The 19,318-nt window shown below is 38.1% G+C and overlaps 1 protein-coding gene across 1 annotated transcript in view; it reads right to left on the bottom strand.

Annotated features, from left to right (window-relative positions):
• Positions 1-3: 3 nt before the first annotated feature.
• LOC131855718 (UNC93-like protein) overlaps positions 4-19,318 on the bottom strand; it is a gene marked incomplete at its 3' end in the record, with an annotated part of 102,326 nt that continues 83,011 nt past the window's right edge. Inside the window, exons 3-4 of the mRNA XM_059207017.1 lie at positions 917-1,607; positions 4-11 (exon numbers count right to left, since the gene is read on the bottom strand). Coding sequence (XP_059063000.1) covers positions 4-11; positions 917-1,586 — 678 coding nt within the window. The remainder of the gene's footprint in view (positions 12-916; positions 1,608-19,318) is intronic.

The raw sequence follows: 19,318 nt of genomic DNA, 5'->3' as shown, positions 1-19,318 counted from the left end.
CGACGAGAACACTGTCCACACACACACGTCACACGTCACACGTCACACGTCACACGTCACACGTCACACGTCACACGTCACACACCTCGACTCGACCGGGCCGGATAAATAGGCAAACGAGACGACTTCTATATACTACTATATACATGAACAGCACTACTAACAATTCATACGAACTAACATGTTACGCCTCATATCATAATAGTGTATTACGATATGAGACATAAAGAGGTTCGACCGAAGTAAAGCAGAGCAGCTCATTCAGTAAATCGTTGCGTGTGCGACGAAATGGTACAAAGATATATTATACTGAATGTGGCCGCGGTTAAATTTCAATTAAAAATATAGCCTATATGTTATTTTATTCATATAAGCTACATTACTGTAAACTATCATCAAATAAAATATATACATATTAAGATTCTCACTTTGGCACCTCACGGATTATCCTAAGACATGTCTCATGACATGACATGTTATGTAAGTAATTCGGTATAGATTTCATGATATTGAAATACTACAATATATAAATTGATGATTGATATATAAATTGAAATAATATACATACTCGGAAGTCTGAAAAGTTTCCGATCTCAATCCAACGATCGCAGCACGCGTCAACAAAAGTTGCTGAACATAGTTGTGCATCTTTTAACAGTTACACATCAAATTTTCAGCCATTTTAATAATAATATAATATAATATAAATAATTTTAGATGCACAGAGTGAACTTGACAGTTGTTTGAGTGAGTGAGTGAGTGAGTGAGTGAGTGTCGAGGTGTTGTTGTCTCTGTAGAGAGACTCTCTGTATGGGGAGTAATGGCGACTCTACACTAACATTAAACGTAGTGTATTTTGTTAGGTCGGAAACTATTCAGACTACCCACCTTACTTAGTGTCATAGAGTCTACTCACCTAAGCTGGAAATTAAGTTTCCCCATAACTCAGCAGTCTGCCAAGCGAGGAAGAAGAATCCAAAGAATCGAACGATGATGCCGTCCACGGCCTGGTCGGTTAATTTAGCATAAACGCTCCCGGCTTGTGTCAGATACGTGGCTTTGGACGTCCACATGGGCGCAGCCCCGAGGCCGACCACCACCCCGGCGGGGACCAGCGTGTAGAACGCCGGGTAGAACTGAGCGCCTATGTAGGGCGCGTAGCACAGCATCGACAGGCACAGGGTCCACTTGACCGTCAACCTCTTGATGAGGAACGTCGGGACGAAAATACAGGAGAGAACGAGCGCCGCGTAGATGGAACTGAGGGAGACCGTGCCGAGGCCGTCGGCCGCGTTTATCGACGACTGCAGGTTGGCCGTGCCCTGGAAGGCGGTGAACTGCACCATGAAGGCCGCACTCACCGCCGCCACGTTCTTTAGTATTCTCCATTTTTCGTTTCTGGAGAGTTTCACTTTGCCTGTGGGGTAGTTGTCCTCCTCCGCGGGCAGCGGAGGTGGTTTCACGATGTCGTCGTTCGAGTCCCGGTCGTGCTGGTAGCCGTCGTTTTTGAACCCGGTCTTAATCGTGTACACAGAATCTTTGTCCGGACGATCATCTTCTCGTCCGCCACCGTGCTTGGCCGTCATACCGTGTTACCTCCTGTTGCCCTGGAAGAGACATGATATAAGTTAGTTACATATGTTGCATCTATAGTTATATATGCATACTTCTGAACAGAGCTCAACGACCGAAGAGAACCCTGTTTAAATTCATTTTCGGTACTTGTTAGTCGAATGCCTACATTACAACATTAGTATGCCGCGCGTATGTAACTTTGATTGTACATACATTTTTCTGATTTGTACCGAATATCACTTTGATTGAATAATAAGTATTTTTAGAATTCTACAACTATCCAGCGTACTATATATACGATAAAATTAAAACTCACAGATTTTTGTGCAAGTACAATCGAATTTAATACAATGAAATAAATTAAGATCAAAGTTACGTATTGTCAAACAATATAATACAATAACTAACGCGCTTTACTTGCCTGCAGTAGTTTAATATCTAACTGGCAACCCCACCCGGCTTCGAACGGATGTATTACAAATCTCTGAATACATCCGCTGGTTCTATAGTACAATACAATATCTTTTATACTACTACTATATACTGAAAACGTGGGGAAGTGTCTTAGTCTCATACTGTACTATAAAGATGACTCTGTAATTAATCGCTAGAATACTTGTTATTTAACGATCGGTGGAAATGTTAATTATAATTAAGTTACTTATAGTTACATTATAATTAACCGTTATATGAGTGACAAGAAAGAATACATTATATTAATATTGAATGAGTTCACGGGTATAAGAGAGGCCGCATCGTCCAAATATATTACATTATAAATATAAGACAGTCAATAATTTAGACTAAATTTTACTTGCAGTAACATTGTCAACTATATGGACGGACGCGGCGACCGGGGACCGACGCCGCGACGCCGCGACTGATACGACATACAACTGCGCAGACGGTGCAGCGGTGCAGACGGTGCAGACACCACCCCGCTCGCGTTACTCTCATACTCATCACTTTGTGAGATTTATATGTAACTAACTCTCCTCCCCGGCTTCGCATAACCTTCCTTACTCTATCTATTGCTGAAAACTGCATTAAACTCCGTTGCTTTGTTTGAAAGACCTAAGCGAACAGACAACGAATGCGCCCTCATTCACTATAAACGTAAATATAAAGGTGTTATGTAATTTTTAAATAATACACCGTTGAAACAGTTAGAGACTTTTCAACTTGTACTCGTACTTTTAATCATAAAGTTTGTTTTTGTGAACATCGTGGAAAGTTTTCAGGCGGCTTGTTACATTGACTCATGAAGTAAATCGTAAAAGATTATTTAATGATTCAATCCTTCAATATGAGACACGTCCGTCAATGCTATTATCGGTCACATTTTTGTGTTACGAACGTGAAAAAATGCTCTATGATAAGTATGTTCTGAAACTAATTCCAATCCAATGATGTCGGATTGCGTTGTACAGCGTACGTGATAAACCGACGTCATAAAAATATGCACAACAGGCTGAATCGTTATGGATTCGTTCGGATCAGTCTCCGTATTTACGTTTCGAAAGAGAAGTAAAAGGATACGAATGAAACCTGCAGTTTAACAGTAGCGAGTATTCGTTATGAATATGACTATAAAGCTATAGTAATTCCCTAAGTAGAGTTTACGTTAGAGAACGAGTCGATTACATTGACTTACTTATGTGCCTGTCCACGAGTCGACGAGTGGTCGAGAGTCCCTCACATTGCATTGTAATGTAATGAATGTATTTTCCTTATCGATTTTTATTTATTTTACGTACATGCATGCGCTATGTTAGTTTTGCATTAAACTGACAGCACGTGATGAACGGCGGTACGTGGTCAAACGTGGCAGTCAGCAGGAATGGTCACGGTGTGATTATAAGGAGAGTGAGGGGGCCGGCCGCCGACGGTGGCGAAACGAGCAGTGCTCGTATTCCAATCAGGCGCGCATCCAATTCAGTCATACACAGCGACTGTCCCATTGTGCAACGTAGGCCGTGAAGTGTGCGGCGCGGTGTAGTGCCCACACCTCCACGCTACGCCGCTACATTGTTAACATTTGTTTTTATTTCATACTGTAGCTAGCTGATCAGCGTGACTCCGTCCGCGTTACATTATCCCCCCGGTTTTACAACATTTTTCATTACAGCTCTGCTCCTATTGTCTGTAGCGTGATATCACACTATTCTTATATTTTTCTTTAATTAATAATCTTCACTAAGATTGCTTTTTTGGCTATGATGACACGAGGTATCAGTATCATCAGTCATCGCTGAGGGGGTGACAGTAAAAATGAAAGAGACGAAAGCGAAAAGGACGAAATTCTCTAGATAGCAATTATTCACTAGACTGTTACTGGATTGAATGGGAGATAACATAATATTCATTACGAATAATTTATATGAAATAATTATTATTTGAGTCCTTTTCTAATTTGGCGTCAATTCATATTGATGTTCAATAACCTCGAAATTCTAGTATATATTATATTGTAAGAAACAATACAAGTATAATGAATCGGATAGCACATTTGTTTAATCTCATTTAATGCACACGAACGTGACGAATCGTGCTTTATTTCTGAAGTCGTTCATGATGTTCTGCGTATGAAATAGAGGTGACACGTATCGTACTCCGTCACAAATGTTCCATCGGACACATCATAATATAAACGGCTAGCTTCAGTTAGAGTTTTGAGACTTTCAGTAAGAGAGTGCGTGTGCACTCGTCCTAATGATTGTCGAACGTCGTCCACCGGCGATCAGACTGATCAGTTACATTGGTACACAGAGCGAGTCACGCTGCGACACGGTGCCGACACGGTGCCGACACGGTGCCGCGCCGGGTTCCAACTCGTCTACCATTGAAATGATTTTGCTAAAATATAAATTGTCTGTAACTATTCCAGATGTTTCATTGAAATTTACATCGGCATTGTAAAAATTATTTAGATTTATTCTACCTGTTACCGAGTCATTGTCTATTATATATTCCGCGGCATTGTTCGCAGTGGGTGACAACATATCGATCTTACACTATTTGTGCTTAATACATTTATTGCACGCGTTTACAACGTGTTAACGAATTAACGAAATTTCTTTTACAACCTACTTTTAAAAGATATCGTCCACATTAGACTGCATTTTTTAAAATGTTTTGTTACCTAATTAAACCCATTTTGTCTAAGTGCTAACTACTAAGACTTTCATGTTTCTTATTATTTTTTTAACTGAATGCATCCTGTTTGTATGTTTTTAAATTATCCTTAATTATGTAATGTAAAGTTTTCTCGGGACTTAAACATTATATTATTTAATAGCTAACACATAGAAATAACGGAGGCCCTGAACATGCTGCAACACACATAAACAAATGTTTGATGCAAACAAATGTTTCTAAGACAGATAATTTTACAGCCGACACAACTTCAGTTAACTGAATAACTAGTTATAAACAACAATGTTAAATAACTGATAAAATAATCGTTTCATGTAAAAACTCCATTTCCCACGGTATTAATATATGGTGTTGGTCAATCGATGTGCTACTTCCTGTTGTTACAACCCCGTCATCGTGACAATCATCTGGTGGACGTACAACTATACAACTATACAACATAAGTCGGTCGGTGCGGCGGCGCGGCGGCGGCGCGGCGTGGCCCAGCGGCTGTTCAGAGTTTTCATTAGGTTTATAATCGACCTGTCAGAGTTCGTTCGGTTAACCGCTTGGAACTACAAATATAGGTAGGAAGAATAAAGCATAAATATTTGACAACATATTCTAATATAATAAAAAAATTAAATTATTAAATTACTTTTTGATTATTCGTATTATTGAATTGACAAATACCAGCTGAGTTTTGAATACATCAAACATGAAATAATATTTTTTATACGACAGTATTGGCAATACAGCATGCGGCCCGTCCGATGGTAAACGATTACCGTAGGCTATAGATGCCTGAAATACCAGGGGTGTTACGTGCGCGGTGCTCTCCTTAAATGTACATACAAGAGTTGCCTCGTCCGGTACTTATCATTCGTGAAATGAGTCTGAAAACTTGACCACTAATTGGTGACGATGGCTGCACGTCTATGAATGTAACCGCGTACATATGTATATATAACTTAGTATGTAGGTTTCCTTGATTTCTCAACGGCCAATGAAATGGCCTTGTAAATTTTCCTGTTGTTAGCACTGACTATGTAGTTATCGACGAAGACAGTTCATGAACTTGGATTGTGTATTTTTATTTGCAGATTAGAGTGTAATCGATTTATGGAGGAAATGTGGACGGGGGCCTTGAAATTAACAATTAATGGATGTATTGTGTGTGTAGTGTGAATGGTTTGTAAAGATATCATTGTCTGCCGTAATCACACCTGTAATTAGTTGCTCCGTGCACTCCACACGTGTGCGACACATAATTTAGATTTAGTACCACCGCACCACGACCACGACCACGACCACGACCACGACCACGACCACGAAACAACACACACCCCGCCTGTAACACAACGCAGCGAACCAGCAACTAAATCCTACCGAACACGAAACGAAGCTTCACTATCAGATTACATTTGGTGCAGAAACAAAATAAGAAATGTCAGAACGTTTCAGTTTACAAAATCAGCAATGTTTCAACAATACAACATTTGCAGAGACACCAACATATGTTATGTCATTTGCAGGTTATAATTGTAAACAAAGATGCAGCCTTTGTACTATGGCTTTTAATTTTGGAGGAGTATCAATAAAATCTAATGTATAAAAATCTCATGTGACCATATATTGGTGTATATAATGGGGTAGTCTGAGAATAAATAGGTCGTGAGATGTGTTATACAGTGTACACCCCTCCATGATTAAGGTGTTAGTTAATGATTGAATGATGAATTAAACATTACAGATATAGTGGGTGGTGAAACAACTTCTGTGCGGTGGGCGGGTGGGTAGTTATTTCTAAAATTACTAAAAATTATTTTTTGTTGGTGTCTAGCTGACTGTCGCATAAAGCCAAAATGTTAGAGTGAAGTAAAGAAGTTGCTCTTATTTGGAGTTGGTTGAACATCTTATCATAATTATGAATATGGCACGCGTCCATTGTTTGATGAACGGGTACTCGGTACGGTATACATTCTCAATACTAAATTATTCAAACGATCGGAATAGCATCCTCCATCTTTTGTTTGCGAAGATGACCACTAACAAAGAGGCTCAATTATGAACATAAAGACTTTGACATAATTGTTTCATTATAAGTTGTTTGAGTGTGTAAGGTCTTTGCAAGTCAGCGGTTATTGTTCTGCTACATCTAGAGGTCACACGTAAATATAAATTAATATTAAATAACACCTATTTATATATTTAAATCACATGACACTACTATTTTTGTGTACAATTGACATATTTTGTATCACTACTTAAATATCGAGAGCGAAGAGTTTGTACTTACTTAGTTTGTAACGAGTGTGGCCGGCATACAAACGAGTGTCAAAACACCACTTTCTTCGAAAGTCGGATTTATAAAAATCCAGCAAAATGTGTCCAGTCGAATGTGGCGTTCACCATAGTGTCAAAAGGTGACCATGTGTGTAACCACCCCATGTAAAGTAACAAGCGTGAAGCTGTCTGTATGGTTGTCATATAATATTATATATAATTACTCGACTCACATATTAAATTTAAATTGGTTATTAAAATTGTTTATAATTATATTATAACAACATTATCTTAATGTTACACTGCTGAACGTCGTTTTTCAATTAGAATGAATTTTTTGTACTTAGAAACACAATATGTTCACGATTTTTATAATTGTTGGCTTATTTTAACATATAGAATCGTGTGACCACATTTTTTTTACTGTTTAACATTGGATGTCGTGATTGTTGCCATTAATTATTTTAAGACTGATTATTTTTAATTTAGTTTGATATTTACAAGATGTTTCCATTAAAAAAACAAAGCACTACTAAAAAATTAATGCTATATTAACAAGACACAGAGTGACTCCCTAGTGCCGAAATGGAAGTTGTGTCTACCGTTAATAGACATGGAGTAAGAGCAGAATAGGTTGAAAGTAATAAATGGAAGGTGGAGTGAGTGGTGTTGGTGTGAACCCCCAGTATCGCACTGATCACCACACGTGACATCGCTGTGTGACCAGCCAAGCCGCTGTGACAATGCTGGCTGCCTACACCTGCCATGCTCGCTTACATACTAGTATAGAGCGCGGTACAACGCTGCAATGTGGATTGTGGAGCCTCATCTCAATGTTGATTACTACACTGGTGGGTGTAGTTTGTCATGGTGTATGTATATATAATAGGTCTGGTATTAGAATCATAGTGTCGGCACACAGGTGTTTCCTATTACTGAGTGTACATGATAACACTCGAGAACAGTTTTTAGTAAATTATAGTAGTCATTTACCGCGACCATTCAAGTGTCAACTGACTTCAAATGGCGAGTCATCCCATTGTAATATAAATGTGATACTTAGGAGTTGTTAAAAATAGAATGATGCTTACATATACGTGTATAGAATGCAAGTCTTTAATAACTGAACCGATGAACAGTGGAAACAAACGGGCTGTTAAAAATAACAACTACACCTGTTAAGGCTACATTACAGTCGAGTGTATCATAACATCGTTTTAGTATTATTTACTGCACAGTACTGCACAGTACTGCACACCCACCAACGTGTACGTGTGTAACTAAGAAGTAGCATAACAGAAAAGAAAGACTATCAAGAGTAAAAGTAATAAAGACCATACATTTGGTAAGTATTGATATGACAGAACAGTACAAGAAGCAATAGACAAGAATGTACAATAGAAGGAACTATAATATTAAATACTAATTTAGAATATAACATACATTTCTTATTAGCCAGTTACGACAATATATAGTATGTTTATTATTTTACGGCTCTTACATTCGTATCATCCATAACATATATGTTAATAATTGATTAGTGTATTATATTGGCCGTAAGTACAAATTATACAGTCATAGAGTTATATAATTGCATGGTAAAAACGCGGTCGTTACGTGTACAAATAATAATAAGCTGTAGGCCTGCGGGCTGCGGCCGTCAGAGATCATGGGAATATTGCGCCGACACAAATTTCATTATATATCCCGGAAATAGAGGGTTATTATCGTGTACTGGGCATGTACATTACTGTACATACACTGCGATATTAATTGATATCCAAGGCCGCCGCACAATGGACGACCGCCGGCCGGCCGGCTTCAAAACTGTACAGCTATCAGTGTAGTGTAGTGTAGCGTAGTGTAGTATAGCGCTGCCTACAATTGCTGACAACACTCGCCCTGTTGGCCCCATATGTTTATATATATATCCAACGATTTACGCTGGCCGAGCACCAGTGGAGGATGATAAGATGAGCATGTCATGATGGTCATGCCAGTTCACCCATCGTCACAAATTCACTAAGAAACTATCACGATAGGCGAACAGCGTGGAGGTCAACCTGACATGGTACATTGCTCGTCATATGACCTTCAGGCCACATTACTAACAAACACCAAACCCAACCCCCGGGGCCACATTTGAAAACGTTCCATATGATGATAGTAACAAATAGTAGCAGCATACGTTCAGCCGCGTGTGGTCGCGGCCTCAGGACGACGCTGCAATCCATGTATTATTACCTTCATGTATTCAAAGCCACTCTATCAAAGATTAATTTGGTCTGTTAGCAGTATCTTCACCACCAGGTGATCTGATAGAAAGAACTTAGCATAATTTTTATTCATTACTACTCTGTGCCACTACCTACTACTACTAGTCACTATTCCACAATGCTATCTATGTATATATTAATGATCATAAAACTGGTATGATTTAATAATTTAATTGCATCTATTACCTAAGTGACTGCTAATTAGGATTTGCACGGAATAAACGGCAATGTAATTTAAAAATATATAAACTTAAAGAATGAGTATTATAATTGATTAATATAATGATTATAAATCAATGCCAGTCATGGCAATTCAATTAGTGGGTACAGTCAGCGTTGTACAGGCAGGTGCGATGGCTGACTACACATAGTTTTTCTAATAATTTATTAGTATTTTAAAATGCTAACTAAACCCGCGACTTCGTACTAGTATGTAATATTATGTCATCTGTGGTACTAGTATGTATATGTTACTTTTAAACCTATCAAGTCGTTGCTGAGTTTAATACAAACGCCACAGACGTAAATTGTAACAGACATACAGATGTAAATTGTAACGATCACTTTGTTTGGTAAAGTCCCGCCGTTAATAGTTTTACACATATTTATTTCTCATTTATATGTCGTTATTAAATATTTATAAATATTTATAATATATATTAAAATATCGCTGACTGTACAGCGATATTTTTGTTACATGTATTATATTATCTAAATATTTTTTTCGTTTGTATATATGTTTTTTTTTTTTTGTTATTATGGTGCAATAAAGAGTAATAAATAAATAAAAAAAATATATGTACTATATGTACACGTAGTATTTGAAAGAGTGCGGGTAGGTGTATTACAAAATATTGCATATTTTGTAGTACACAAAATTCCAGTTAAATTCAATTTATAACACATTCGAAGACATAACTGGAATATTTTCAATTTTAAGAGTCCTCAAAAATAATTCCTAGCAATTTATTAGAGGTTATTTTCTCTCGATCACGGCAACTTACAAACAAAATATCCTATCACGGACGATTAACTCGTTTAGGAGACTACGACGCCACAGACAGACAAACAGAGTCAGACGCACGGCACCTCGAACTTTAATTTTCTTTTCATTTCTCAATCGGGAATTAATTGCGAAAATCCCAAAATAGATTATTTTTTATTGCAATAAGAATTAATTGTATTTTAGTATTATCAGTCGAGAGTCGACTGCGGCGTGCTGCCTTTGTGCATACAAGTGACATTTGTAGCGTGCGAAGTAACCTTCGGGTTACAAACGTCGGTAATCCACTAACGTAATGCAATGCTAGATGTGTAGGTAAAAGATGGGTATTTATTAGAAACACGTTTACAAACTGCGGTTAAAGTGCAAATACGTAGAGGTCATCCAACAACTGCTCGCTAAGGACGGCTAAAATTATGAAAGAGTTAATTCTTTTATGTTATTATATATAGGATGGTAAACAAGTCGCCAGCCTACCTCACGGTAAACAAATCCGTCGCCTATAGCCGGTACTGTAACTGAAATCGCGCGGTTCAGGTTTCATATGGAGCCTTATTTCGGGCGTTATCCCGACGGCTTCGGTGGCGTAGCGGTTAAGGACTGCATCAAACAGCCGACGGTTGTGGGATCGCTACACGGCGGCGGGGCCTCCTGTTTGTAGATGATTTGTTGAATATTGACACCACCACTCATTGGTTGTCATATATCGCCACGTGTCTACACAACTACGTATAGAAATATTTCTGTAAGAAATTATTTCATAAGATTGTTACCGCCGCGCCGTAGGGCGGTACGGATCCCGTCTCTGTCGCTTGTAGGATGGAGTACTTAACCGCTACGTCACCGGAGCCGTCACGTTTGGTTTTCATGGTATTTTTTATATTATTACTTTAAGAGTATATTTATTATTTAGTTAGCTGAGTGGTTACCTATCACTATGTACACATATGAACACCATTACCGTCACCACGTTGTGTCTTGGCAGGTTGTGTTTCGGTTGTAGGCTGCAGATTCTGCAGTGAAACTAAACAATAGGAATAATGACATCCTAGTCTGTGGAATGGCAGAGTCTGAGTGGCAGCGCGGATGTCACGTGACATACAAACGACAACATGTCACGTGCACGTATGGGGTACACGTGACACGTTGTCGGTTATTTGTCTCTCTCGGCTCGTGTGTCACTTCAATAACATAAACAGAACGAGAACGAGAGGTACGAGTAGCAGCAGCAGTTTCCGGGCATGGCGTGTTGTGAGTGCGAAGTTTCGCATCCAGGCCACGGACTGTTGATGATAATAATTTAAGGTAATGATCATTTGAACACGAGATCTGGTGAGATTAATGGGGAAGCACCACGTCCCTGTGTGACAATTAATATCGTCACGCCATCCGCCATCTTATTACATTCAAATGAAGTAAACTTATTGTATAATGCTAAATGTCAATTTAATTTGTTTGCACACGAAACCGTTCACGGCCAACCCTACATAGCGCGCAGTTGATTCAACAGATACTCTATACTCTATACCACCACCACCACCACCACCATGTCCTGGTAAGGCAACTCGCCGCCAAATAGAAATAGAAATAGAAATAGAAATAATCTTTATTCAAATAAACTCATTACAAGCACTTTTGAATAGTCATATTTTGATTCTACCACTCATTTGGAATGCAGATTCATCACAAGAAGAATGAGCAAGAAACTTGTATATTGCTCTTTTTAATAGATGTTTTTTTATATAAATAATTACAGTATAACAAGTAAGAGGCATGCGATAATCAACATAGAAGTCGCTACGCACTCATTATTAATGTAATCAGATAATATTGTCAGTGCTATAGATTTAAAGTTTTTCTTGGCTCGGCTGTGAAGCTTGGCTTGGTTAGTATACTGAAGTAGGCTTGTTTCGGTTCATGATTACCAACTATGCAAAATCTTTAATTTTTTATCCATGGACATTTCATACAGCGCCGTCTAGTACTAAGATATGCAGCGCTCGTGTCATGGGTAATAGATAATAGACAACTGATACAATTACTTAGATATATACAGACATAGATAACACCCAATCATACGCATCAATGTGAACGTTTGTACCGTGCGAGGAATCTAACCCGCGACTATCAGAAGCTACTCCGCTGCACCGATGCCGGCAATGCATTTATTGATTAACTCACTTTGGCCGTGACTTTGTGCGCATGTACATGTGTGGACGACATCTGTTGAAGGTAACCATTAAACGACAACCATCAAAACATCAGCCGACGGCCGAATGTTGCAGTCGAACGACGCCATCTGTCAATTCATTAATTTAATACAAGTGATCTGCGCAGATCCGCAGTCCCGCGTCGCGGACGTACCTACTCGTGTGTGTCAGACGAGCGGCGGGTTGCTTTGTAAGTGTGACTGTGACTGTTATGTTCCGGTTCAATGACAAAATAGGGTAATAAAATTACTGAACAAGAGGCATCACATTGTCATCTTATTGCTCTGGCATGGAAATGCATAAGTGGTATCCCGAGCGGCACATGGCGTCGCGACGTCCGCAATCGTCATCATATCATTATATATTGGTCGGTTACCACTTACCATCAGGAGCACCGTCAGCTTGTGCAACGACTTGTTTACATAAAAATAAAGATATTTTTAAAGTAAGAAGGTAAGAAAAATTTCAGAAATAAAAACGTGACGGCTTCGATGACGTAGCGGTTAAAGTACTCCATCCTACAAGCGACAGAGACGGGATCCGTACCGCCCTACGGCGCGGCGGTAACATTCTTATGAAATAATTTCTTACAGAAATATTTCTATACGTTGTTGTGTAGACACGTGGCGATATATGACAACCAATGTGTGGTGGTGTCAATATTCAACAAATCGTCTACAAACAGGAGGCCCCGCCGCCGTGTAGCGATCCCACAACCGTCGGCTGTTTGATGCAGTCCTTAACCGCTACGCCACCGAAGCCGTCCGGATAACGCCCGAAATAAGGCCCCATATGAAACCTGAACCGCGTTATTTCAGTTATAGTAATAGAGTCGTACTAATACAAGAGTCATGCGACACGCGGTTAACTTTTATTTAATATCCGTTATTTTGCTAACACTGACTCTATGGAAATAAAGTAAGATTTTATTTATATTGCATATTGTACGCCCATTAATATTTTATAAATAGTATAGTATCTAGTACTAGAAAATTATCGCGTTATAATCAAGGAGTTTGTATGAAAATTTTCTTCATATTCTGCATGTTATTTTAAAATAATGCGACATACTTTTATTAGACATAGAAAATACATGAAACAATACAAATAGTAACACTAATGAACAAAATATTACTGTGCCGGTCAGAGATCGAACCCACGACATTGGAATTAAAGCGCTGTGTGGTCAGTTAGACTACTGATTCCCTAAGAATTTATCGTCACGAACCCTATTGGTGTTAAAAATATTTACAATTAAAAAAAATGTATTCATATTATAAGATATGAGAATAAACTGATTACACTGCAACAGGACATTATGAATACAATAAGTACAGATACAACTACAAGTTACAACCACTGGTTCCCTGTCCCTCTGTTACTTTATAAATATTCAAACGAACAAGAACATTTTTTACCGATACACAAGGAGTTAAGACTTATAATAATTTATTCTTCATTAGACAGAAACCAGTACACGGTTACACTATTTATATCTGCAACTAGTTAACGACTTACATTCATTCTCAAGTAATTGCAGGTCGGCTACAAGTGATTGTTTTAAAGATTGTCATGTGTAGTGTGTCATAATAAACTTTATCCCGTGACTTTATTCGCATGTAAACGCCATCTATTAATGGTAACAATCAAACGACAACTACAACAAATCACCGCCGCGCCGCGCCGCCATCGAATATGAAGTACTGTCTGCGAGTATCAGTCGGTACTCTCACCTGCTCCAGTCCCCCAGCGGCTTGCTTTGTAATCTGCATTTTGACTGAAGGGTGAGGTGAGACAGTGCACAAAACAATTAAACTGGTAGTAGAATCAAATTTATAACAATAATGTACTACAACAATACATATATACAATTATATTATATAATTATCTATACAATGATTGCATGTAAACGTTGCAAACTATAATTTATCAACAATAACTAAAATGCCTATAGGACGCCATCTATTATTTTAAACATTTCAATAAGTCTGCACGGAGTGTCCACCTCTCCCTGTATATCTCTATAGCCGAGCGGCGTGCTTGGGAAGCTGTGTTTCAGTCGGATACATAAATAGGGACGAAAAATACAATAAAATGACGGTAGAATCAAAGATATAAGCGACCGTCGCAGTCTGTACTGTGCCACACACCATCACGTACCATCACGCTTGCCGACAATTAAAATCCCGCCGCCGCGCGCCGCGCGCCGTGATCCGGTCACAACCGAACGAGACCCAAATAAAACGGCACACGCCGTTCACAGGTCTCAGGCTGATCTCTGAACGTCTACATCACCACTGTTATCAGATTACACATGACACAACTGATTGCCTATTTATCTGGCAATATTAATAGCGCCGCGGTCCAGTGGCTGTCCACTGCGACTTTCACCGCACCCCGAACTGTTGTGAGTTCCAATCCTGCCGACATCCGAATTATTTTTGTGTCCATTTACATTTTTGCACCCGGGAATCCAACTCTCGAGTGATGGAAACACCGAATTAATCGGAACATTTCAAGTTCTGCGCTCATTATGACGTCGATAACTGATAATGCTGCTGCTATAGATAGCACCTGCTATGAGATGAAGGTACTCTTATATGAGCCTATTCAACTCTATACTCGTGTTATTTGCATATTGATATAATTTTGCTGTCTGTCCAGTCTTTATTTACATCCGGCGGACTCGGGTAGCATCGCCTGCGTCCCATTTCTCCAGTTAGTGGAACATTTTTCTTTTCAACTCCTTCGAAATGCTTTGATCGATTTTTATGTTGGTGTCTTCTATTCGTAGCTCTGAGAATATGACCTATGACCTACCACAACCTACCTGAGACCTATCTGCGGCCAATCACCTGCTTAATTAATATTGATTATTCCTTTTTTGAAGTCTCTCACGAGGTAACAATGTAAAACTAAAAAAACTGTCCATAAAATTAAGCAATCAGCTGATTGTCTAAATGAGGTATAGTATGTAACAAATGGACAATAGGTGGTTTTCCAAGTAAAATGCTTCGAGATGCTTCTTATGTTTTTGTACGACTGGATTTTACGTTTGCTAACAACCCAAGGACTCGGATTTGTTTAATTTTATATGGTCTTAATGTATTTACGATTCTTAATTAATTTATTGTACACAACCTGAGAACTGACTCGTTATTTTTAACGACTACAGTTCGTTTATATTGTAATCACTAGAAATAAAAATTTATGTCATAAAAAAACTATAGCTCGCAAGTTTCATCTTCTGTTTAGACATCATGTAGTTTAAACTTTGATTAAAAAGATTGCATAAAATGTAGCACTTATAAGGTTCCGTTTCATGAACTATCGTCACTTTTGAGTTGTTATTTTGGTTACAGGGAGAGTAGTTGGGGCTCCATTTACAACAAATATATGAATGCGTCCGCCATTGCTAACAATGCACTAGGTAGGCGACCTCCACGAGGTGAACTCTCGGCTAATTGGCCCTACTTCATCCTAAGGCTACACGGGAGCCCCGCCAGCGTGTACCGTTAGCGCGGGCGGGTTCTACTTTCAAATATTGAATAAGTATAAGTCACCTATTTATGAAAATGAAATACAGTATTCATATTTCATATTTGTCTATACTCGTGTATTATTTGGCGCAAGTAATAACAAAATAAAGGCGACGCCGCGCCGCGCCGCACGTCTCGCAGGTAGAGTACTAGTGCTGCATACCGCACGTGTCATACGAGCTGGTATCTAGTGTTAACTATTTACTATTACTGGTTATAAAGATCTAATTTATGAAGGTCATAATCTAACTAAAACGCACACATAGGTATTGCCATAGAATTCAATTCGTGGCGTACACGAGTAGCCCGCGAGTCTTTAAACCGACGTCGTCGCTCATTATATGTATTAGTATACAAATAACAATAAAACAGTGTTTAATTTTAACAATATGTATTTGTTCCTAATTGAAGGCAGTCAGATGGATTGTTAACTATCAATGTCGTAACACAATATTTAATTAACATGGCAGAGGGCGATTACCGATAATCGGATAAATTTCGTATGTTTTCGGTGTCTCTATCATCGGAGAGTCAGTCACATATAAATGTATACACAATGTTTTATAGTGCCAGCCCTATTCGATCGATTAACTTTCGGTGTAACTACGTGTACGGCGAGGGCGCGTCAACTATGCATATAGTTTCATTTATTTATTACATAAAAAATCAGGATGTGATTGTATTGTTTGTTGGTGCGAGGCTGCGACAGTTCCGCCACGCCCCCGCCCCTGCCCCACACACACAGCCTGTGAGGCTGTATTGTACAACCAATATATCTCACTATTTATTACCATGTACGTATTATTTACCTCTCACAATATTTCTTTCAATTTTTAAAGTTATCTACATTCAATTTCAGCTATTTCTAATAATTAAAAATAGTTCCAGTCAATAAAAAAGTAATTATTTTAGTCAAATCCGTTCAAAGTCAGCTAGACGAATTGGCCGGATTCTGTACCTAGTCATATATCAAATAAAATATATTAGAGTGTGTTACTGACAAAAATAAAAAAAATACATTAACTTTAGATAGCAAACGACAAATATTATTTGAATGGAATGAATGAATGAATTGAATTTTGATGGAATTTTAGTTTTTATGAATAAATTTTATTATTAAAAAATATCCATTCAAATAAGACCAATAGGTCGATTCAGTAGTCATTTCATGATATTCTTCATAAGTTCTATGATATTAGAAAATATAATTACATTTTTATATATTACACATCCATGTGTATATATAGTATAACATTTAAATCTCGACGAGACGGATACTGTCTGTCTCATCTCTCTGTGTTAAGATTTCATAGAAAAATGGCTGGAGAAATTAAGATGAAATTTTAAATATTTTATTGAAAGTTGGGAAAACAATATATGAAATGGAAAAGTAATTTTATAGGAGATTTCAATACGATACGTTTATTTAATGGAGCAACCTCTGCGACGCCATCTGCGGGCCGTGGTCCACTGTTGACGGTTATCAAACGACATTGTTACTGTTGTGATCGTCGTGTCGTGTGATAACTGATCATCATCCCGACAGATGGCCTTCTACAAAATCACGGGTTACTTTATTAAACATAAATTATTTTAGCGTGTTACGGAATCATTTTCATAGGTCTGTATCGACTGATCAATGTCTAAGAATAAATTGGTTTCTCAACTAAATTCTTTGTTTACAATCTGTAAGTGAAAAACCAGTTATGGTATAACTGTGCGAATGACATTTGAATATATTACTGTACACTCACACCTTTGGAATTTTACTTGCCTTTAATTTGGTTTTTGTATAAATGTCAATAGCTTATTGTACGTTATGTTGAGTACGTTATTAGTGTATGTATATGTATATAATGATGCCGCACTCCACTCAGTCACTCACTTACACAGTGATGTACCTATGTACTCGTATATTAAGCACATTAGAACAGGCCGAGCTGTTTGTTATCTTGATTGACCACATTTAGTGCTTAGATGCAGTATATTAATACAACGTACAGTCGGAGTCACATTATCGTATAAATGGAATCAGATCTACATTTTGAAGTAATAAATAGATAGAAACGAAACTTAAAGTTTTATATATTGGTCTTAAAAATTTCAATGATATTAAAAGTGCATGCGATCCCATATAAATGATAATATATATATTCGTTTCTTAAGGCTTGTTTAAACATGATCGTGGAGACATTTTTAAGATAATTGTACGGTTCAAAGTAGACTTTAGGTGGTGGACATTACATTCAATATTATTCGTAGCAAGATAGATAGAATTATAAAGTGCATGATAAGGCGTGTATAGTTGCCGTCTACCATCTGTGAACCGACCCGTAGTGTGTCCGGGCGGCGGCGCGGCGCGGCGGCGGCGTGACGACGCCCGCGTGGAGGCTGTACACGGTGGTGGAGTGTTGCGGTAGGTCTGTGTTACGCAACATTTGTTGTTGTGGCCATATTAGATGGCGATGTTGAACTTTAAACTTAGGTGCAGCGAGTGTGGCGGTGTCCCCCACACAACACGGTTAAACACATATCAGTACTAATATTATAAAGAGACAAAGTCCGAATGTTTGTTTGTTCGGAATAGACGCCGGTTCTGCTTATTCGATTTTAAAAATTCTTTCACAGTTAGAAAGGTATATTATCCCCGAGTGTTGTTGGCTATAGAACATCACGCTACGACTAATAGGAGCGGAGCAGCAATGAAAAATGTGGCAAAAAATATTAATTTTGTGTGCATCCGCCACATGCGCTGCATACACGGCTAAACCTACGCAATAAACAAATATGAATGATAAAATTATTCTATTAATGTTAATATTTCGTATATATACTTTATTATTATTATTATAAATTGTTTGTTAATATTTCGGTAACTATGACAGATTATGAGACTATGATATGAGTGTCAAGTTCGCCGGCGAACGTAGGGATTAAGTAGGTTATAGCAAAATAAAAAACAACAAACATCCTGTGCAATTGTGTTGTTTTCCTCGATCTGTATAATGTAATAATAAAAAAACTAATGGGAATTAAATTTTTAGTCACCGATGCGAAACGAAACAACACTAGGTATCATACACATACATACAGATACAGGTTTCGTACGAATGATTTGGATACAAAAAATATGAAGACGCTACGCAAATACTCGGTTACAATGAGTAACACAATTGTCTGGTGTCTGGAGCACGATCAATATGAATGTACTGTAACTGTATTTGTGTACTATTATATTTATGAGCACTCTACATGCAACACTACTTTGGAGTCTAAATATACCATACAATACAA

The sequence above is a fragment of the Achroia grisella genome, unplaced genomic scaffold, assembly GCF_030625045.1.
Source record: "Achroia grisella isolate CSIRO2021 unplaced genomic scaffold, CSIRO_AGI_Agris_v1 utg1470, whole genome shotgun sequence".
Classification (NCBI taxonomy): domain Eukaryota; kingdom Metazoa; phylum Arthropoda; class Insecta; order Lepidoptera; family Pyralidae; genus Achroia; species Achroia grisella.
The sequence above is the reverse complement of the archived record's forward strand: the minus strand, read 5'-3'. Positions and strand labels throughout refer to the sequence as shown.